The sequence below is a fragment of the Meriones unguiculatus genome, chromosome 21 (assembly GCF_030254825.1).
Source record: "Meriones unguiculatus strain TT.TT164.6M chromosome 21, Bangor_MerUng_6.1, whole genome shotgun sequence".
In the NCBI taxonomy this organism is placed as follows: domain Eukaryota; kingdom Metazoa; phylum Chordata; class Mammalia; order Rodentia; family Muridae; genus Meriones; species Meriones unguiculatus.
Genome location: NC_083368.1, coordinates 22,866,021 through 22,886,303, shown reverse-complemented (window position 1 = coordinate 22,886,303; position 20,283 = coordinate 22,866,021). Strand labels below are relative to the sequence as shown.

Below are 20,283 nucleotides of genomic sequence, written 5' to 3'. Positions count from 1 at the left end.
GTTAAAAGGAAATTGAGAGTTGCCGTATTTTAAAATTAAAACTAGTGTATCATCAGTAACGGATTTTGATAAAACACAAAAGCAGGCAACCGGAAAGCATATGTGGTATTCCTCTCATGGACACTACGGTTAAGGTTTGTTTTCTCTTTTCCCTTAAAAAATCAAGGTTTTCAAAGTTCTAGTCTATGGATTAGACTATATAGTGTTTTCTGCTTAGTATTTATACATCTTCATTTCCATAGAGATACAGTTTACATAAATGCCCTCAGTGCCAGGCTAACATTTTGTTTAGGTTGCCAAGTTGTATGTAGTACTTTTCAAAAATACCTTCCTGAGAACTACTTTTTATATTCGAAATTATTGTTTTAAAGTAATTTTAAAAAGCTATTAACATCTTGGAAGCTGAAGAGAATGTTGTCTTTCTTTGTATAGAGGATGTGTTTCTGCTGGAAACTGATAATCCAAGGACCACCCTCGTGTATGGCATCTTTACCACGTCAAGGTAATTATTAAACAGCTACAACTCTTCGGTTAATCCGTTCCCATTTTACTTATTTTTGCCAAACTAAAATATGTATGATCTCAAATGTTTCTGAAATAGTTTGCAAAGAGCATCTTAAACAAATCCATGTAGTTTTCTAGAAGAAGAAAAAAACCTATGTGTTAAATTGAAGAAGTAAAATGCTTGAAATATTTCGTGTAAATATATAAACTAAAGAGTAATATATCGAATAAACTCTTTAGAGCCTTAGGTTTTGGTGAGTGATGAATATGTTTCTTTCCTGGATTTTGGGTAGCACAAGTATATACCTACATGGAGGCATACACACTTAATTATTTAAAATTTTATAACAAATGTGCACTAGGAAAACTTTAAAAATTGTTTGAAGTTACATTGAAATAACTTTCATTTTTTTTCACTAATCTAAAGTGATGACTATGACATGCCTCTAACAAAAACTGAACTGGTTCCATTTTTCTGTCATATGACAATTTTTTTGCATTTCAAAATAGGTTTAATATTTTCTAGTTTGACTTGGAGACCAAGGGCAACTTTATTGAGTTTTGCGCTACTTTTCCCATATCCTCAATTTTTTTCTTTGTACATTTCTGATGATTAGTTTTGTACTCCAGTGTTAGTGTGAATTCAGCCCTATACTCTAGCCATGTCTCTTGGGCCATTCTGTAGGATGTATTGATTCCTTTTCATTTATCAGAAAACTTCAAAACAGTGATTGAAAGTATTCTTCTCTAAGTGACACCTCCGTGAGAAAGACGTCTTGCTTTCGTGAGACCCTGACTTAGATCCCTGATACCTATGCAAATGCCAAGCATGGCAGCATAGCTCTGATGTTCACTGGGATGTAGAGAGAGAGCTGGGGCCTGGGGAGCTTGCTGGCTAACTAGTTTCACCAGAACAGCAAACATTAGGTTCCCTGTGAGACCTGTGTTAAGGGAATATGGCCAGAAATGAAAGAACAAGATGCCTGTTGTCATCTTTTGATATTTGCATGCACAAATGCACATACCTCCACACAGTAGGTATACACCTCTACACACGTGCACTTGCTCATACGCAAGACACAGAAAGTGGGGGGGAGATCATAAAATGGGTAGCAATTGTAAATTTAGATGAGCTTCTCAAAATAAGAAGTTGGCAAGAATATTGATTATCTATCATTTATGTTTGCACCGAAAGACATCTATCTAGTCAGATGTCCTGGATGTTGTGCTGTAGCTACTGTTCTAGCAGATGACTAGTCTCACTTCAGTTCATCAAGAACTGAACAGCAGTAGGGAAAGGATGACGAAAGCCTTTGACCCCAGCACTTGGGAGGCAGAGGCAGGCGGATCTCTGTGAATTCAAGGCCAGCCTGGTATACAAAACCAGTTGCAGGACAGCCATGGCTTGTTACCCAGAGAAACCCTGTCTTGAAACAAAGAAAGGAAAGGAACGGAAAAGAAAAGAATTGGACAGCAAAATAATCAAATTTTCTATAACATTGGTTTTAGTAAAATATTTTATAGTTTATCTGTGTCAAAAGGTAACTTGAGTATTAAAAATTAGAAATTACCATTTGTAACTACTGCTATTAATGGTTAACAATATAGCTTTATTTCCATGCACAGCTTTTTCTATTAAGCTTTTAGTTTGGAGTCAATATTTAGTATAGAAGCATGATTCTCAATTATTCTGCCCTAATAATAAGGGGAATCATTTTTATTAAGGATTTAAACAAATTTGAAAGAGTTTTAGATCCTTTGAGGGAACATGAGTGTACCCACATGCCTGTTTTTCCATAGGTGCTGTGTGGTGTCAGTTCATGTGTATGGGGGTGGGGGTACCCATGAAGCTATGTTAATGTGTGGGTGCGGAAGCCAGAAAACAAAAAGTCAGATGTTCTACCACAGGAGTCATTATCCTACATTTTTTGAGACACACACTTCCAGAGACCTGGATTCACCAAAAGGGCAGGATAGCCTGGGCGGTGAGACCCAGTTATCTACCTGTCTATGCCGCCCATTCAATGGAGTCATGACCACACTTCACTAATTATGGTTTTTGTTGTTTGTTACGTGGGTACTGGGATTGAACTTGGGTTCTCATGCTTGCATGGGCAGTGCTTGATGGATTGTGCTCTCTCCTCATCTCTGGACCATTTTTCATGGAGAAAATAAAATGGAAAATACACAAATAAAGACAACATAGACTTCGCCAACTGTTAATCAGAAAATCATGGAAGAACATTGGAGTTAGTTTAATACTACCATAAAAAGACATAATATTCACATGTTAATGGGAGTTATTTCAGAGTGAAATCATAATGCTATTCATGGTTGTTTAGAATTAAAATTCATATTTTGTTTATTTTTTGTTTTTATTTTTTCTTTTACTAAAAATAGATTATTTTTCTCATATAATATATCTTAATTATGGTTTCTCTCCCTCTGTGTCTTCAAATTCTCCCTCACACTCACACCCCAATCTAGATTCAGCCTCTTTCTTTCTCTCATTAGAAAACAAATAAATTTGTAAGGGATAATAATAAAATACAATATAATACGAGGAAACAAAAAGTAACTCACCAGAATTCGCCAAAACGAACAAACTAAAGGAAAGAGCCCAATTGAAGACACAAGAAACAGAAAACCTCCCACACATTGTACACTTAGAAATCTTAGAAAAGTTATAAAACTGGAAGCCATACTATGTAAACAAAGGACCTGTTGGATTAAAAACGAGAAAGAACATATAAGTAAATCAATACAAAAATACAGAATAATAATATAAATCTTCGTTTTTTAAAAGGGAAAGCCCCGACACAGCAAGGAACCTACAAAGCTTGCTTTCTGTTGGCCATCTGCAACTGGGGATGCTGCCTGCTCTTGAAAGTCGTTGGTTTCGTCAGTGAAACTTTTGTAGAGTAAACTAAATTTTCATTGGCAAGTGGTTTTCAATTGGAGATAGCTTTGGGGCTGGGGAAAAGAGTGGAGGTTTACTCTTGCTCCCCATCTGATGCAGCCCCGGGCCTCATTCTCTGTGAGTTCATGTGTGCCTTAATAATCTTAAAGCACACATGGGCCTTGCTTTCCTGGTATTCCCTTTGCCCTTCCGGCTCTTATTCTCTTTCATCTACCACTAGATTCCCTGAGCCCCGTTAGGGAGAGATTTGATGGAGATGTCTTTCTTTGGACGAAGTGTTCCAAGGGCTTTCGCTCTGCAGAATATTTGCCTGTGGGTCTCTGTACTCATTCCCATCTGCTGCAGGAGGAAAGATCCCCATTGCTGAGTGACAAGGCAGTGATCTGCTTTCCTAGCCAGACTGCTCAAATTCACATTTTTATACAATCATTACTAAATGTTTGCTGCTGCTGAAATAAACTAATTGGAAATAACCATCATTCTATTTTTTTTTGGAAATGTTAAAAACTTTACTGTAGCTTATTACTGTCTATTCCCTGTGCGAAGTAATTAAATATAGTAATGATTTATGTCTCTATGCCTTATTTCAAAATAACTGGATAGGATTACATTTTTTTCTAAGTGCACAAAAGCATTTAACTTTCCATGGTAAATATCAGCTTTTTATTTAAACATTATTTATGTGCAGTATGTATTTTTATGACATGCTTCTTTATCCATTTATGTTTTATATGTGTGTGTGTGCGTGTGTGTGTACACGTGTGCTACAACACACATGAGGGGTCAGAGGACAACATGTGGATGTTGGCTTCCTGTTTTCATGTTGTGTGACAGCGGAGTCCAAGCCAGCTTGTGGGACTTGATGGGTGGTATGGTTACCCACCAGCCATCTCACTCAGGCATTTGTACCGTATTTAAAGAGAAATAAAACAGAATCTTTGCTTTCATTTTCAGCTCTGTTTTTAAAGGCTCGGCAGTGTGTGTGTATCATTTATCTGATATACAGACGGTATTCAATGGGCCTTTTGCCCACAAAGAAGGGCCCAATCACCAGCTGATATCCTACCAAGGTAGAATTCCATATCCTCGCCCTGGAACTGTAAGTACCCATGAAATTTGCTTCCATCATACTTAAGCAAATATTGCATTTATACTTGTTGAATGTAACTATGGTGCCATGGTGATGCACATTATAATTCTTCAGCCTATGGTTCCAGCGTAATCCTCTCTGTGCATGAGATTTTTGCTAATATGTCATTTATGTTCTAGAAATTGCTATTTCTAATTTTAAAGCTCTTACTTTGAAAAATTCAGTGGAAGACGTCTTGAACTCAGATCCCAAGTTCTGGAATGAAAGGCATGCACCAACATGCCCAGCCTGCTAGTTGTTTTATTTGTATTTGTTTGCTGTTTTTTAAACTTTTTTATAGTTTGATATTAAGAAATTTATCTTATATAATGATACTCACATGAATATCAACTTAGAGATAACTTACTTTAACAGCTTTTTTTTTTTTTTTTCAATTTCTGTGTCTGCCTGAATGACCAGTGGTTAACTGAAAAAAATTAGTGAAGCAAGTGTTTAAATCCTTGAGCCAATTGAAAATGAAAGCACAACTCTCCAGACCTTTGAGGGTGTGTCTAAGTGAGTTCTAAAAGAAACATATGTAACTGTGAATGTTTGCATGAAAAAGTGAAAATGGACCTGGAGAGATGGCTCAGTTGATAAGATCACTTTTTGCTCTCACAGAGGGCCCAGGTTCAATTCCCAGCACTCACGTCACGGTTCACAATCATCTGTGACTCCGGTTCTAGTGAACCTAATTCCTCTTCTGACCTTTGTGGGTACCAAGATTGCACAGGATACACCTACATACAGGGAAAACACACACATGAAATAAAATCAATAGATCTAATATTTTAAAGTAAATAAGGCTCAGCAGTTAAGGGCATTCGTCACTCTCGCAGAGGACCCGCGTTTGTTTCTCAGCACCTGTATGTTCACAACCATTCATACCTCCAGTTTCAGGAGCTCCAATGCCCTCTTCTGGCCTTTTCCGGGACCGAGCACACAAGGATGCACATAAATACATGCAGGCAAAACAATGACACATCAAATAAAATGAATAAATCTAATAAAATACCAAAGGTCTCCAATAGCCAGCCATGTACTTAAAAGTCTTAGAAAAGTAACAAGGGAACTTCAAAAGCAGTTGGCAGCAAGAATAAAAATATTATGGCAGAGTGTTCTGTCTTTTGTTTTGTTTTGTTTTGTTTTGTTTTTCGAGAGTGGGTTTCTCTATGTAGTCTTGGCTGTCCTGGAACGCACGCTGTGGACCAGGCTGGCCTCCCAAGCCCTGGGGTTAAAGGTGTGAGCCACTGTCATCTAGCTTTATGGCAGAGACTAATGAAATATACATGTAAAGAGCAATGCATACAATCAAGCAAGCACAACACAGTCAATAGATACATGAGACTGATTCCTAACAAAAAAGAAAAAAGACCCAAGATAGTACAACTAGAGAGTTCTCTAATGAAGTACACAACTGTTAGGGGATACTTTTATAGCCCAGAAATCTTGATAATCTGGAAGAACTTGATAAATTATGAAACGCATATGACCTGCCAGAGTTAAATCACGAAAACACAAACAACTTAAACAAGTCATAACACACAAGGAGACTGAAGGAGCAATAAAAAGTCTCCTTAAGGAGAGAAGGACAAGATGTGATTACTGCTCCATTCTACCAAACTTTTATGGAAGGGCTGACAAGAGTACTGATCAAGCTGTTCATAACATAGAAACAGAAAGAAAGAAAGAAAGGAAGAAAGAAAGAAAGAAAGAAAGAAAGAAAGAAAGAAAGAAAGAAAGAAGGAAGGAAGGAAGGAAGGAGAGAAGAGAAAGAAAGAAAGAAAGAAAGAAAGAAAGAAAGAAAGAAAGAAAGAAAGAAAGAGGAACATTAACAAAATAATTCCACTGAAGCAGTATTCTCCTGAAGGTAAAAGCAGATAAAAAACATAACAAAATGAGGTAAAACTATGGGCTGCTCTCTGAGATGAACACAGATACAAGTGTACTTTTTCCCTCTTTTTCTTTTTTTTATGCTTCTCTTATACAATGCATCTGAACTGTAGTTTCCCTTCCCTCCCCTCCTCCCAGTCTCCCTCTACCTTACCCCTCCCCTAAATCCACTCTTCCTCTGTTTTCCTTGAAAGAGCAGGCCACCTAGGGATATCAACATAGCAACGTGCAACCAAACTGAGTACAAACTCTCATATCAAGGCTGGATGAGATTACCCAATAGGAGGAAAAGGGTCTTAAGAGCAGTCAGAGACACTCCTCTGCCCACTGTGAGGAACCCCACAAAAACCCCAAGCTAAATAGCACAACATGTATGCAGATGGCTTAGGGCAGACCCATTCAGGCTCCGTGATTGTACCTGTGAGCTCCTATTAGTCCTGCTTAGTTGATTTTGTGGGCCGTGTTTTCATGATGTCCTTGACTCCTCTGGGTCCTACAATCCTTCCCTCCCTTTCCGGTGGATACAAATATTCTTAATAAAAAACTTAAAATTTGTATTCAGGATATGAATCTCACAAAAGTTTTCAAATGTTGGTTCACTTTATGACATCAGAGGGGATTTTTTATATTGTCCCATCTTTCGTTTTCTTAATTTCTTAAGTTATTTCACTGACAAGATTTTTCTTTTAATTAATTTATTTATTCACTTTGTATCTTGATAAAAGCCTCCTCTCTCCTCTTCTCCAAGTCCCATCCTCCCTTTCTTTTCCCCCATCTCTCCCTGTTCCTCAGAGAAGAGGAGCCATCCCCTCATCAACCCACACCAGTTCATCAAGTCACATCAGGACTCAGCTTGTCCTCATCTCCTGTGGCCTGGCGAGGCAACACTGCCAGAGGGAAGTGATCATAAATCAAACAACAGAGTCCATTTCAGAGACAGACTGTGCTCTCCTTATTAGGAATCCAAAAGCAAGCCTGAGCTGCCCAACTGCTACATCTATGTAGGGGGCCTAGGTCCAGTCTATGCATGGTCCTTGGTCTTCACAAGCCCCTCTGGATCCTGGTTAGTTGGCTCTGTTGGTCTTCTTGAGGAGCTCCTATCTCCTCCAGTTACTTTCATCCTTCCCTCCACTTTTCGACAAGACTCCCTATACTTTGCCCAGTGTTTTGCTGTGAGTCTCAACATCAGTTTCAGTCCTCTACTGGTGGGACCTCTCAGAGGACAGCTTTGCTAGGCTCCTGTCTGTGAGCATAGCAGAATATGATTAATAGTGTAAGAAGTTGGCTCTCTCCTGTGGGGTGGGTGGGTCTCAGTTTGCGCCAGGCATTGGTTGGACATTCCCTCAAACTCCAACCCAAATAGGTTCACTATACCCAAGAAAACACAGGACATAAATAACTTCACTACAGCAAAACCTAAAGAAGACAAGCACACAAACACAATGCTGCCACTAACACCATACTAAAAAGAACTAATGATTATTGGTCATTAATATTTCTCAACATCCATGGACTCAATTCTCTAATAAAGACACTGCAGTGCTAACAAATGGATGCATAAACAAGACCCAACATTCTGGTGCATACAAGAAACACACATCAAAAACAAAGACATTACTTCAGAGTAAAGGGCTGCTTAAAAGGTGTTCCAAACAAACAGACCCAACAAGCAAGCTGGAGTACCCATACTGTCTATTTTTTTTAATCCACTAAGATTAAAGGGATTCTCTATCTCCTGAAAATTACACACACACACACACACACACACACACACACACACAAACACGTACGAGTTTGAGTCTCAGGGTAAGAAACTCAAAGACTGAACATTGACATTCTTTTTATATAGAAGAAGCAACTTTTAGTTACTTAATCATGGCTATCAAGTAGCTTGATTATAGAATCTATGATTTCATTTAAAATAGCTCAAAATAACCTGGGCAGAACACTAACTGCTTCTAAACCTGAGGAAAACAACAAATAGATATAGTCATCTCAGGGTACTTCATTTCTGATAGTAGATCTGAAGAAAACTGACCTAGAAGGATAGAAGGGGAAAAAAGGCTGAGAAAATTTTATTTGAGTAAAACCATCTATTTCACTCAAATTTTTTCAAGTATGTGTGGAAGTCTCACTACTAACTGAATTAAGGATGAATTATATGTTTTTAAATTTTTAACTTCTCTATAATTTATTTCCTTTACATCCTGATTGTAGCTCCCTGCCTCACCTTTTCTTAATCCCACCATCCCTTCTTCTTTCCCTGTATTATCCTCCCTTAGTCCTCAGAAAGGGGGAGCCCTCCTTCCCTACCATCTGACCCCATTCTATGAAGTCTCATTAGGGCTGTCTGCATACTCTTCCTTTGTGGCCTGGCAAGCTCCCCAACCCCACACCAAGGGAAAGTGATCAAAGAGCTGTTAACAGAGTCCATGTCAGAGGCAGCCCACAAAGAGACTGAGCTACATCTGAGTAGAGGGTCTAGGTCCTCTCCATGCATGGACCTTGGTTGATGCATCAGTCTCTGCAGGCTCCCCTGGGCTCAGATTTGTTGGCTCTGTCAGTCTTATGGAGCTCCTGTCCCCCCTGGGTCCTTCTGTTCCCCTGTTCTTTCCCATAACTCCCTGTACTCTGACCAAAGTTTAGCTGTGAGTCTTAGTATCTGCTTCGATCCCCCGCTAGGTGTAGTCTTTCAGAGGATATCTGTGGTAGGGTGCTATCCTGTTCACTCTCTTCAACTACTTCTGTTGTCTATTCTACTTGCCCTTCTGAATGAGAATTATGCATCCTCCCTATGGTCCTCCTTGTTATTTAGCTTCTTTAGGTCTGTGGATTGTAATATGGTTTTTCTGTATTATATGGCTAATATCCACTTACAAATGAGTATATACCATGTGTGTCTTTCTGGTTCTGGGCTACCTCAATCGGGATGATTGTTTCTAGCTTCATGTATTTGCCTGCCAATTTCATGATTTCCTTAATAGCTGGGTAGTATTCCATTGTGTAAATGTACAATTTCTGTATCCATTCTTTGTTTGAGGGACATCTAAGTTGTTTCCAGATTCTGGCTATTATGAATAAAACTGCTGTGAACATAGTTGAGCAAATTTCCTTTTTGCATAGTGGAGCATCTTTCAAATATACGTCGAGGAGTGGTATAGCTGTGTCTTGAGGTAACACTGTTTCCAATTATCTTTGAACGCACCAGGTTGATTTCCAAAGTGGTTGTACAAGTTTGCATTCCCACTAGCAATGTCTCCACATCCTTGCCAGCATGTGCTGTCACTTGAGATTTTGATCTTAGCCATTCTGATTAAGGTGGAATCTCAGAGATGTTTTGATTTATATTTCCCTTATGATAAGGACGTTGAACATTTCTTTAAATGTTTCTCTGCCATTCGATATTCCTCTGTTGAGAATTCTCTGTTTAGTTTTTACCTCATTTTTAATTGGATTATTTGGTTTGCTGCTGTTTAATTTCTTGTGTTCTTTATATATTTTGGATATTAGCCCAAATGTCGGACGTGGGGTTGACGAAGATCTTTTCCTAGTCTGTAGGCTGTCAATGTGTTCTGTTGATAGTGTCCTTTGCTTTACAGAAGCTTTTCAATTTCATGAGGTCCTTTTTAATTGTTGATCTTAAAACCTGAACTGCTGGTGTTTTATTCAGGAAATTGTTCCTGTATCAATGACAAATGCACTGAGAGAGAAATTAGGGAAACAACACCCTTCACAATAGCCATGAAAAAACAAAACAAAAACATAAAATACTGTGCTGTAACCATAAACAATCAAGTGAAAGACTTGTATGACAAAAACTTCAAGTCTCTGAAGAAAGAAATTAAAGAAGATACCAGAAGATGGAAAGATCTCCCATGTTTATGGATTGGTAGGATCAACATAGTAAAAATGGTCATCCTGCCAAAAGCAATCTGCAGATTCTATATAATCCCTATCAAAATACCAACACAATTATTTACAGGCCTTGAAAGAACAATTCTCAAAATCAATAGAAAAAAATAAACAAACAAAAAAATAAAAACAAATATCGAAAAACAGAATAGCTAAAACAAGCCTGTATAATAAAAGATCTTCTGGAGGTATCTCCAGCCTTGATCTCAAGATGTACTATAGAGCAACACTAATAAAACTGCATGGTACTGGTATAGAAACAGACTGGTGGATCAATAGATTTCAATTGAAGACTCAGAAATAAGCCCACACACCTACACACACTTGATTTTTTAGCAAAGCAGCCAAAACAAAACAATGGAAAAAGATACCATCTTCAACAAATGGTGTTGGTCTAACTGGATGTGTCCATGTAAAAAAAAGAAAATAGATCCATATAGATCCATTTAGCACCCTTCACTAAACTAAAGCCCAAGTGGATCAAAGACCTCAAAATAAAAACAGACACACTAAATCTGTTAGAAGAAAAAGTAGGGAAGAGCCTTGAATTATAATTTTTTAAATAACTAGAAATTGATCTAATTAAGCTTATACCTTAAAACAGAAAAGTAAAGGATGCCTGTGATTGATCTGGTGTGTTTTTTCCAGTACGTAAACCTATAATTCAGGAGCAATGCATTTGTGAACTCAATAAAACTCCACACCCTCCCTTCTGTAGCTTAAATGAAACCTCAGTAAAGCATAAAACATTGTAAAAGAGACACATTTATTAAACTGAGGTTTCAGAATCTCTTGAAGAATATTCTGAAGCCAACTTGTTCTGGACTTCTGAACACTGATTTTGTATATTATTTTGTACAATATACAAAGCAGCAACTTTAACTTAGCCATGATGGAGACATTTATGCAGCTGAAATCAGCCTCATTCCACCTATGGCTCTTCCCCCATGTGGCACCTTAAAAGCCGCTTTGACATGTGCACAGGGCTTTGAGAATTACATAGAAAACCACTGTTGAAAAGCAATAATTGTGTACACTGTGGGAAGAGTTCAACCCTTCTCCACAAATAAACCGAGGCTAAATTAGAAAATTCTGCTAACAGTCCCATTTTTTAAAGCTCTTAAAAATAAGCATTTTCCTCTGTTCTAAAACAGTGTGGAACAAGCCAGGGATTAGTGACACACATCTGGAACAGGCTCTGTGCAAAAAGGGAGTAGTCAGTGCTTAAGACATTTTTCTATAATGTGGTTTCTTACATCTGGTATTGAGACCACAACAGCTCCTTTAAATCCAGAAATTGTCAGATGAGTGCTCCTTGGGGAATCAAAGGGGCAGGGTGGAGGAATGACCCCAAAACTCCTCCTAGAGAAGTATGCTTCCCCGAAGATCTGGTCACTCCACCCTGAGCCCAGAAAAACACCATGAAGTCAGCTTTCTAACTCAGTTGCCAGTGGCTGCCTCAGCCCTGGGCTTCCTGCTACTGTAGCCAAGAGAACTTTAGCCAAGTGAACTCCAACAGTCCTTTTCCTCCAGGGTCAAGAATGCTGTCCTTGTGTCTGAAGCCTTCCCAATGAGGAATCAACTGTGCTCGTCACTCTTTATTTCTCCACACAGTAGTCGGGTTGCCAGGTCAACCTCATAAATATATAACTTTGTTTTTTAAGCAAATGACACTGGCAGAAATCCTATACCCTCATTCTCATGTTCCCTGTAGGTGCTTCCTTCAAAGCCGGGTGTGTGAGTGTGCTAGCAAACAGTCCAAACAGCAAGCACCAGAAAGTGCTGGGAAGACTGCCAATTGTGTCATAATGTTTTTCCATAAGTATCTCAAGTCTGTGGAAGAAACAAGACACCTTTGGTATGTTGCAAAGGGGCATCCAGAGACAGCAGGCTCTCTGTGGCTGAGCGAATGTGCCACATTATCTTTCTGGAGTGAGGGCAAAGCTTCTGTGGATTCTTTGTATAGCCTGTCCATCCTGCTGAAGCAGAACTTAATAAAGTACTCATTTTTAACTCCGATTTAGATGTGTTCCAGAACTGTGTTCTCCAGTATCCCAAGGAGATACTGGAGTTCCCTAAACAGCAACTTCTGTTTGCTCTTCTACAAGTTTCTTCAGTGATCCTATTTAGCCCCAGTTCTAAATTTGTCTTCTTTTTGAGGTTATAATTTAATTACAGTCTTTCCTTCCCTTTTCTCCCTCCAAGCTCCCATTTACACAACACTCCTTACTCTCCTTCAAATTCATGATCTCTCTTTTTTTATTTTTTAGTAATTGTTATTTCATGCATGGTTTTGTAGGTGTGTGTGTGTGCATTTGTGTGTGTGTATATATGTATATTCCTAATTACTACATGTCCAGTCCCATAATGTTACCTGTATATTTACTTTAATGAGATTTGTGTGTGTGTGTGTGTGTGTGTGTGTGTGTGTGTAGGTAGAGATCAGTAAAAATAGCTTCCACATGTAGGTCTCAGGGATGAAACATGTCAAATTTGGCAGTCAGTGCCTTTACCTGCTGAGTCCTCATTGTATATTCATTTTTAAAGTACTGACCCTTTGGCGTATATGACAGTTGGTCCTCAACCACGGTTTGTTGTTTACATTTTATGTGTGTCTCCAGTTAATACCTTGTCGTCAAAGAAGATGTTTATCTTCGTTATTAGTGTGCTTGTATCTCGAAAGCCACAACAATGCCTTGATCTAATGTTCACTACAGGACTTTTCAAATGGCATTTTAATGTCCATAAATGTCCAAAGAAGATACACATATGTATTGGTTTAGAACTTAGTTGGTTCTGAGAATTTCCATCACAGACCCGAGGAGAAGAACGCAGGGGGAATAGAGGCGGTGGCAGTGCTTGTGAACCACCTGAGGGGAGCCCAGCATTAGGTGGGGATGCAACTCTCAGGGTTCTCTTTTACGCGACAGTTGCTGTTTTCAGCTTTTCTGTTGGCACATCAGCATAGTCAAGATGTCTCAGAAAGTAGCATTTAACACTTCTTCTTAAGAGGATAGAACAACTGGGAAGACAAGTACTTAAGGAATTTAACTAAAATTATTTAATGATGATCTTTCTAATACAAAGAGTCCACAGAATGAGGACGATTATGTTATGATGTGTGATGATATGATGACTTTGTTATGTGCTTAGTGACTACGCCATCTTTTTCTTTTTTCTATTCACATCTTTTCACCATCCTTTGATCCCTCCAAATTTTCCCATACCCCAGATGAGCTTTCTAAAATTATTATTTTTTATATAATTATTACCACACACACAAACTTACTCTTGCAAACTACCGAGTCCATTTAATATTGCTCCTATGTACATGTGATTAGGGGGCCTGGTCTCTTGATAAAACTGATTCTCTCTCTGTCAGGAGCTCTTCATCTAGTGGTGGGACTTTGTGAAATTTCCTACATTCATATTCTGATGTCAAATAGCATTCATTAGGTAGTTCCTGTTTATGCAAATATACTGTTGAGGTCTCAGGATCAGCTTACCTGTCATGTCTAGGGCTCGCTAGCTGGTAACAGGTGCCTTCATTCTCCTGCTCTTATAAACATTTTTGTCATTGTTGTTGTTTGTTTTTATTTCTTCTTGAGACAGGGTTTCTTTGTGTATCCTTGGCTGTGCTGGAGTCACTAAATAGACCAGGCTGACCTCTAACTCACAGAGATCCACCTGCCTCTGCCTTCCTGAGTGCTAGGATTACAGGTGTACACCCCCAGGCCCAGCTGCTCTTATAAACTTTTACTCCTTCTTATTTGGGATTCTTCAATCCTTAGCTGTAGGAAGTATATTGTAGGTATACTAATTAGAATTGGGCATCCCATAGTCACCTTTTCTTTGCATTTGGACTCTAGACTAGTCTTCCTCTAAAAAACAAACAAACAAACAAACAAAAAACTTCATTGATGAGGGATGAATGCTACACTTACCCATAGGTATAACAATACATGTTTATAATACAGCTAGAAATTCTATTGCTCTAGGAAAATATCAAAGTAGAAAGTTCCCCTGTAGGGGCTGTGACTGACCCAACCACAAGCAGTTGGGTAGATTTTATATAGTACAGGAATGATTCTGATCTAATTCATATGCCCTTATGTCCAATTAGATAGCTAAAACTGGACACATATCTATTATCCTAAAGAGCAACCAAGTCTGAAAAAAATAAAAGACCTTAGTGTGCAGCCTGAACTGTTGAAATTTCTAAAAGAAAACATAGCTTATATTATCTCAACGTCCCAATATGCTTACTTACCTGTACCAAAAGATGATTAAAAGCTATTATACACTAAATACTTGCTATTGCATTGAGGAACAGCACCAGTGAAGATAGAGTTTGAGAAGAGGAAATCAATTTTTTATCTTTGTAACCATTTTTACAACTTAATTTGTCTTGACTGGTAAATCTTATGGCACCACTCAGAAGAATGACTCATTATCAGAATTACTTCTTTCCTGAATTTGAAAATGATGCCCTACTCGAAGAGTCTTGCTTCTAAGGGAGGAGTACAGTGTGCATACATAATGAAAGTGTGAGAAGTTATTGAGTGTAAAAAGGTAAAGATTCCTGATTCGGGGTTAATAAGATGGCTAAGCAGGTAAAGGAACTCGTCGTGCAAACCTTAGTTGCTGAGTTGGATTTCTGGCACCTATGTGAAAGTAGAAACGGAAAACTGACTCCACAAAGTCGTCTTTCCACCACACATGCGCACATACCACCGCCATCACCTCACCTCCACCACCGTCACCACCAACGTCAACAATATTAACAAGTGGAATAATACAAGTAAAGTTTTTTAAAAAACTACTGGTTTGTGTTACAACCAGCATGATTTTGAGAAACCTTAACAAAGTCTCCACTAAGATTTTCTTCATCTTTAAGTGAAAGTTCTAAATAGGGCACTGGTAATTTAATAAAATCATCACATATATGTATACAACAACAATTAATAAAAAAAAAAAGACAAGAATTTTAAAGAAAGCGAAAGGGGTATATGAGAGAGTTTTGGAGAAAGGTAAGGGAGGAAAGTAAACTATGTAATTACATTATAATCTCAAAAAAAAAAAGAAATCATTTTAAACATGATCTCAAATCAAACTACTAACTGGAAATCATACAAATTGCTGAGTGATGTGTGTTAACTGTGAATTTTTTTAGAGCATATCAACCAGAGTCCTGACAGATACTTAAGGAGATGTCTCAACACAACAAGCCATAATTAGTGGTGTCTTCTGGGTGTCTGCAGCTGCAGAAATTGACCTTGCATTGTTCTTTCCATATTTTCATTCAGTGGGCAGCATACTGCCCTTTTTCCACTTTGTGTGAGAAATGAGGGCTGAAAACACCATAACCCATACTTTGAAGAAGCATGGAACACAACTGTCAGCTTTGATGGAATTCTTTGTCACCATTTGGCCTTCATTTTAGGAAATTTATAAACAGGAATATTTAAATAGAATGCTTTTTTCCGATAATAAAAGCATATTTCCAGATCATGGGACTATCCAAGGACAAGCTAACTTTTATTATTTATTTCATAGGTCGTTCCATTGTTCCCATTGCTTTTTTCAAAAAGAGAAAATATGTGTGTGTGTGTGTGTGTGTGTGTGTGTGGTGTGCCTGTGTGTATCCTATAAAATAGTTTAGGCAAAATTGATCATGGCCTAAAACTTACATTCATGATGATAATAGGTTTGTACTTGAATTCTGCTGACAGATTTGTGCGAATGTTTGTCTGTCCAGGCTGATCCAACGGCACTGATGTCACTGGCTCGATATAGCAGGGGTTCAGCACAGAAGATGACACATCTTGCTTGGTTTCCAGTGTTGTTTCTCTTTCTTAACTAAACTGGCAGTAAAGATTTGACAGATTTCACACAAAGCTCCCCATTTCTGTCTTCTGTTAAAATCTGGCAGTGTTCACATTATGTTCCTGATAGGAGTAAACAGTTGGTTTTAAAGGTTCTCTGTCAGCTTTGAATGAAGCATAATTTCCTAGTGGGTCACAGTTCTTATAGCATGCCACAGTTACCAAGATGCTAAGAGCAGCAATTTTGCTTTGATTTTTTTTTATATATATAGAACCTCTTTAAAGATTAAATAAAAACTAAAGCAGGGGTATTTTACTTCAGGAATAATACAAAGCCTAGTTTCATTTCTGAAAGTATTTATGAAGTATTTAATAGATTTAGGCACACACATTTGTACATGTTAATGTATTGCATTTGGTAATTTGGCTCACAGGATTTAACACTTGGATGTTGTTTGTGAATGATTTCCATTTTTACCTGAACTTTGGTCCTAGGTATCAGAGGAACCTTTTCCCTCTGAAGCCATTGTCAGATCCCCTTCCAGAACTGTGATAGCATTCTAGTTGTCTATTTTTCCAATGTCATCACTACTTTCTACCTGCCCCTGAAAACTTGAGGTTCTAATCATTCCTTTTCTGGACAGAATGAAATTACCCCTTACGGGTGGTCCTTATTCCAAACTCTCAGTGCACATCATCTAATGAAGAATTTAATCACTCCTTCAACTAACATTCATTAGACATCAATGATTGCCAGTTTTGTTATATGACAAAGTAATAAGCAAAATATGTAGACCCACTTCCTACTAACACAGCTTATAATCAAGACAGCAAACATGCAATACGGAAGAAAGCAATCAATATGTAACTCACCATTTCAAAACGGGTTGTGAAGGAAAGTCCACCTAAGGAGACAGAGGAGGAATGCAGAGAAGGAGCTAGTTTCATATTATATGATCACACAGAAGAAAGTAACTTTTGAACTGAGAACTGAACAAGGAAAGAGAGAAAGCCGGGGCCTAGGCTGGAACAGTGAATGTCAGAGAGACAACTGCAGGGTCTAAGACCTAAAGAGAATTTTGACTGATGTTCAAGGACAGCACTAGCTACAGGGGCAAGCTTGATTCAGTGCAGAGAGCAGCAGGTAGGCCATTCTACACTGTTAGTGTTTTGCTTTGAAGCTGACGGACAGAAGGGCACTCTCTTCCAGAAGGGTTCTATCAGATCTCATCCTCCACACTAAGCCAAACTCCAACCTCAAGATCTCTCTAGGGAAGGGAGATCATATGGAAAGAGACATCAGAATTCCAATGAAATGTGATAATGGTGATCTAATTTGTTTTAAAGTGATACCAGCATTAGATTGTGTCCAGAGGTGTTTTTGCCAGCAATTAACTTCCTGGTAAAAGTAGAAAATAGAAGAATTACTGAAGAAAAGAGTGAAAAGTTAGAGTATATTCAAAGGTGCACCAACTCCCTTGTGAAAACATCTAGAATAAGCATACATAAGGCATTCGATTGTCTAATGAAATGCATGTTGGATTAATTTTCTACAGATAGTCATCTCTACCTCTAACATCAGACTTATTCATTTTCTTCTCAGCGCCTCTCCAGTGTATTTAAAACAAGTAGATTTTTACGTGTTTTGGAAATGGTTATTGTTAAGACAAAGGGACTATTTTATTAATTTCTTTTCTCTTCTTTATTTATTTTTACTTCTTTAGTGCCCAGGAGGGGCATTTACACCCAATATGAGAACCACCAAGGACTTCCCAGACGATGTTGTCACTTTTATTCGGAACCACCCTCTCATGTACAATTCCATCTACCCCATCCATAGACGGCCTCTGATTGTCCGCATAGGCACTGACTACAAGTATACAAAGATAGCTGTGGACCGTGTGAATGCTGCCGACGGAAGGTACCATGTCCTGTTTCTGGGGACAGGTAGGTATATGAGCTCACATTGTACTGTAGATGGGTGTACAGTAACTTAGCTAGAAAGGTAAGGTCAAAATGTTGAGACTAGGGGCTGGAGAGATGGCTGAGAGGTTAGGAACACTGGCTGCTCTTCCAAAGGTCCTGAGTTCAATTCCCAGCAACCACATAGCAGCTCATAACCGCCAAATCTATAGTAAGATCTGGTGTACAGGCAGAATATTGTATAAATAATAAATAAATCTTTCAAAAAAATATTGAGACTAAAAGGACACCAATGCTTTCTTTTGTTTAGCCTTGAGTGAGGGATTTGCTCTCCCCCTGCCTCATTTTCCACAACTCTAAATGAATTAACAAAATAAATTACTCATGAGGCTATGAGAAACAACTGGTGTTCATATATTGAAAGGATGCAAAGTAGTTTTTTATCCATATTAAAGTGAAAAATAAAAAATAAAGAGCTAAATTAGGGGTTAGAAAGAAGTTCTAAACATGAATGGTGTTCTTGTGAAGTGGAGCAGAATATGTGACTTTTTAATACTTATAGTCATTTTCCAGAGTGATAATGATAGAGCATGTATTTTCTGTAACACTGGCAAGTGACCCTAAGTATAAATAAATACTTGGAAATATTATAGATATTGATATATGTAGATATTATAGGTACAGATATTGGAAAATATTATGGTGGCTATGTTAATAGAACCAGAAACTTAATGAAATAGTCTTGTTTACAGAGACTTGCCTTCTTGGGGATGATGAGTTATATGTGTTTTATAGCATTAGTTCTCACAGTGTGGTCCTCAGTCCAGCAAGATCAGTATCACCCAGACCTTGTTAGAAGTACATTTGTAGGCTGTCATCCAAGAATGTCAGAGACGAAACCCAACCATCTGTGCTTTAGCAAGCTCTTCTGGTGCTCCTCAGGCACACTGTTTGCAAATTACTGGAAGGGACATGGAGCCTTGGCCGGCTGGGCAGACAAGATTACAAATTCCGTGCCTGCCTGACTCCATTTGCACAACGTCTAAGAGGTTCCTCCATATTTTCCAAGCAGCAGAATTTTTGCACACTTACTGCCTTGTGGCCAGTGATACAGATCTCATCAGTGGTCCTTCTAGAATTTAAAAACAACTCCATGAAGTACCCAGTGTGTCTTCTAATTAAGGAAACAGATATAAAACACGCCTGTGAAAGTCATTGTAAAATGTGGCGGTTGTAGTCTGAGTTGAGGGAGTTGCACTCAAATTTCAACCAGCTTCAAAATGTGGTAACTTTTTCTTGGCTAAATAAAATTTCAGCCTGCTTTTCTTAGGAAGTTCTTATTTTATCCCTTCTTACAACTAAAACCCTGGATCTGAATCTTCCGTTCACACATAATTTTTTGTTTGAAATCCTAGAGACAGGGAATCTTCTAAAATGTATTCTTTGGCAGGCCTGGGTGAAGCTGGATGTTTGCTGGTTCCACTTTGCTTCCATGACTTCTGAGGCATGAAATCCTTCCTTCCTAATCTAATCATTCCTTACTATATTCCTCTCGACTATCCTGCCATCTCTACGACCTTTGTCGTCAATTATAATCTTAATCCCTAGATTCTTTCATTTTTATCCTATACCAATTTTGACTTAGAAAGCTTCTTCCCGCACATAAAACATGAGTCAGTATTCACCCTAAGTCCAGTGCTTTTTCACTGCAGATTCACCAGAGTCTTGAATATTCTCATTTATACAAGCATTAAAGTACCTCCCTGCTCTTGTATTGTGTGGCATTTCAGAATCTCTCCTTGTCTGCTGCTTGCTGCTTCAGCGTTGTGGCATACTGTTCGTCTTGTAGGTTGGTGTATCTAGAGGTCTTTTTATGTCCTCCTATTTTTATATATTCTTTTACCACCATTAATTATGTATCATGTGCAAAGGATTTTAAAAAGTGTGTCATTAATTCTTGGCAACTTAATACTGTGGCTCATATTTAATTTATACTCTTCCAAGACTTTCTAATTAAATACTTTCCTATATTGCATTCACTATGGTACATGCTTCTCATGTTTTGATCTCTTTGTAATCCATACTTTCTCTATAGGCACATCACAGGGTTTGACCCCAATAAATATTTGCCTGGCTGAATTTGTTACTCAGGCAATAAGTTCATGCATGCCCCCAAA

General features: G+C 38.2%; 1 protein-coding gene across 1 annotated transcript in view; it reads left to right on the top strand.

Annotated features, from left to right (window-relative positions):
- Sema3c (semaphorin 3C) overlaps positions 1–20,283 on the top strand; it is a 166,509-nt gene that overhangs the window by 106,590 nt on the left and 39,636 nt on the right. Inside the window, exons 10-12 of the mRNA XM_060374046.1 lie at positions 433–502; positions 4,379–4,523; positions 17,908–18,130. Of these exons, the coding sequence (XP_060230029.1) occupies positions 433–502; positions 4,379–4,523; positions 17,908–18,130 (438 nt within the window). The remainder of the gene's footprint in view (positions 1–432; positions 503–4,378; positions 4,524–17,907; positions 18,131–20,283) is intronic.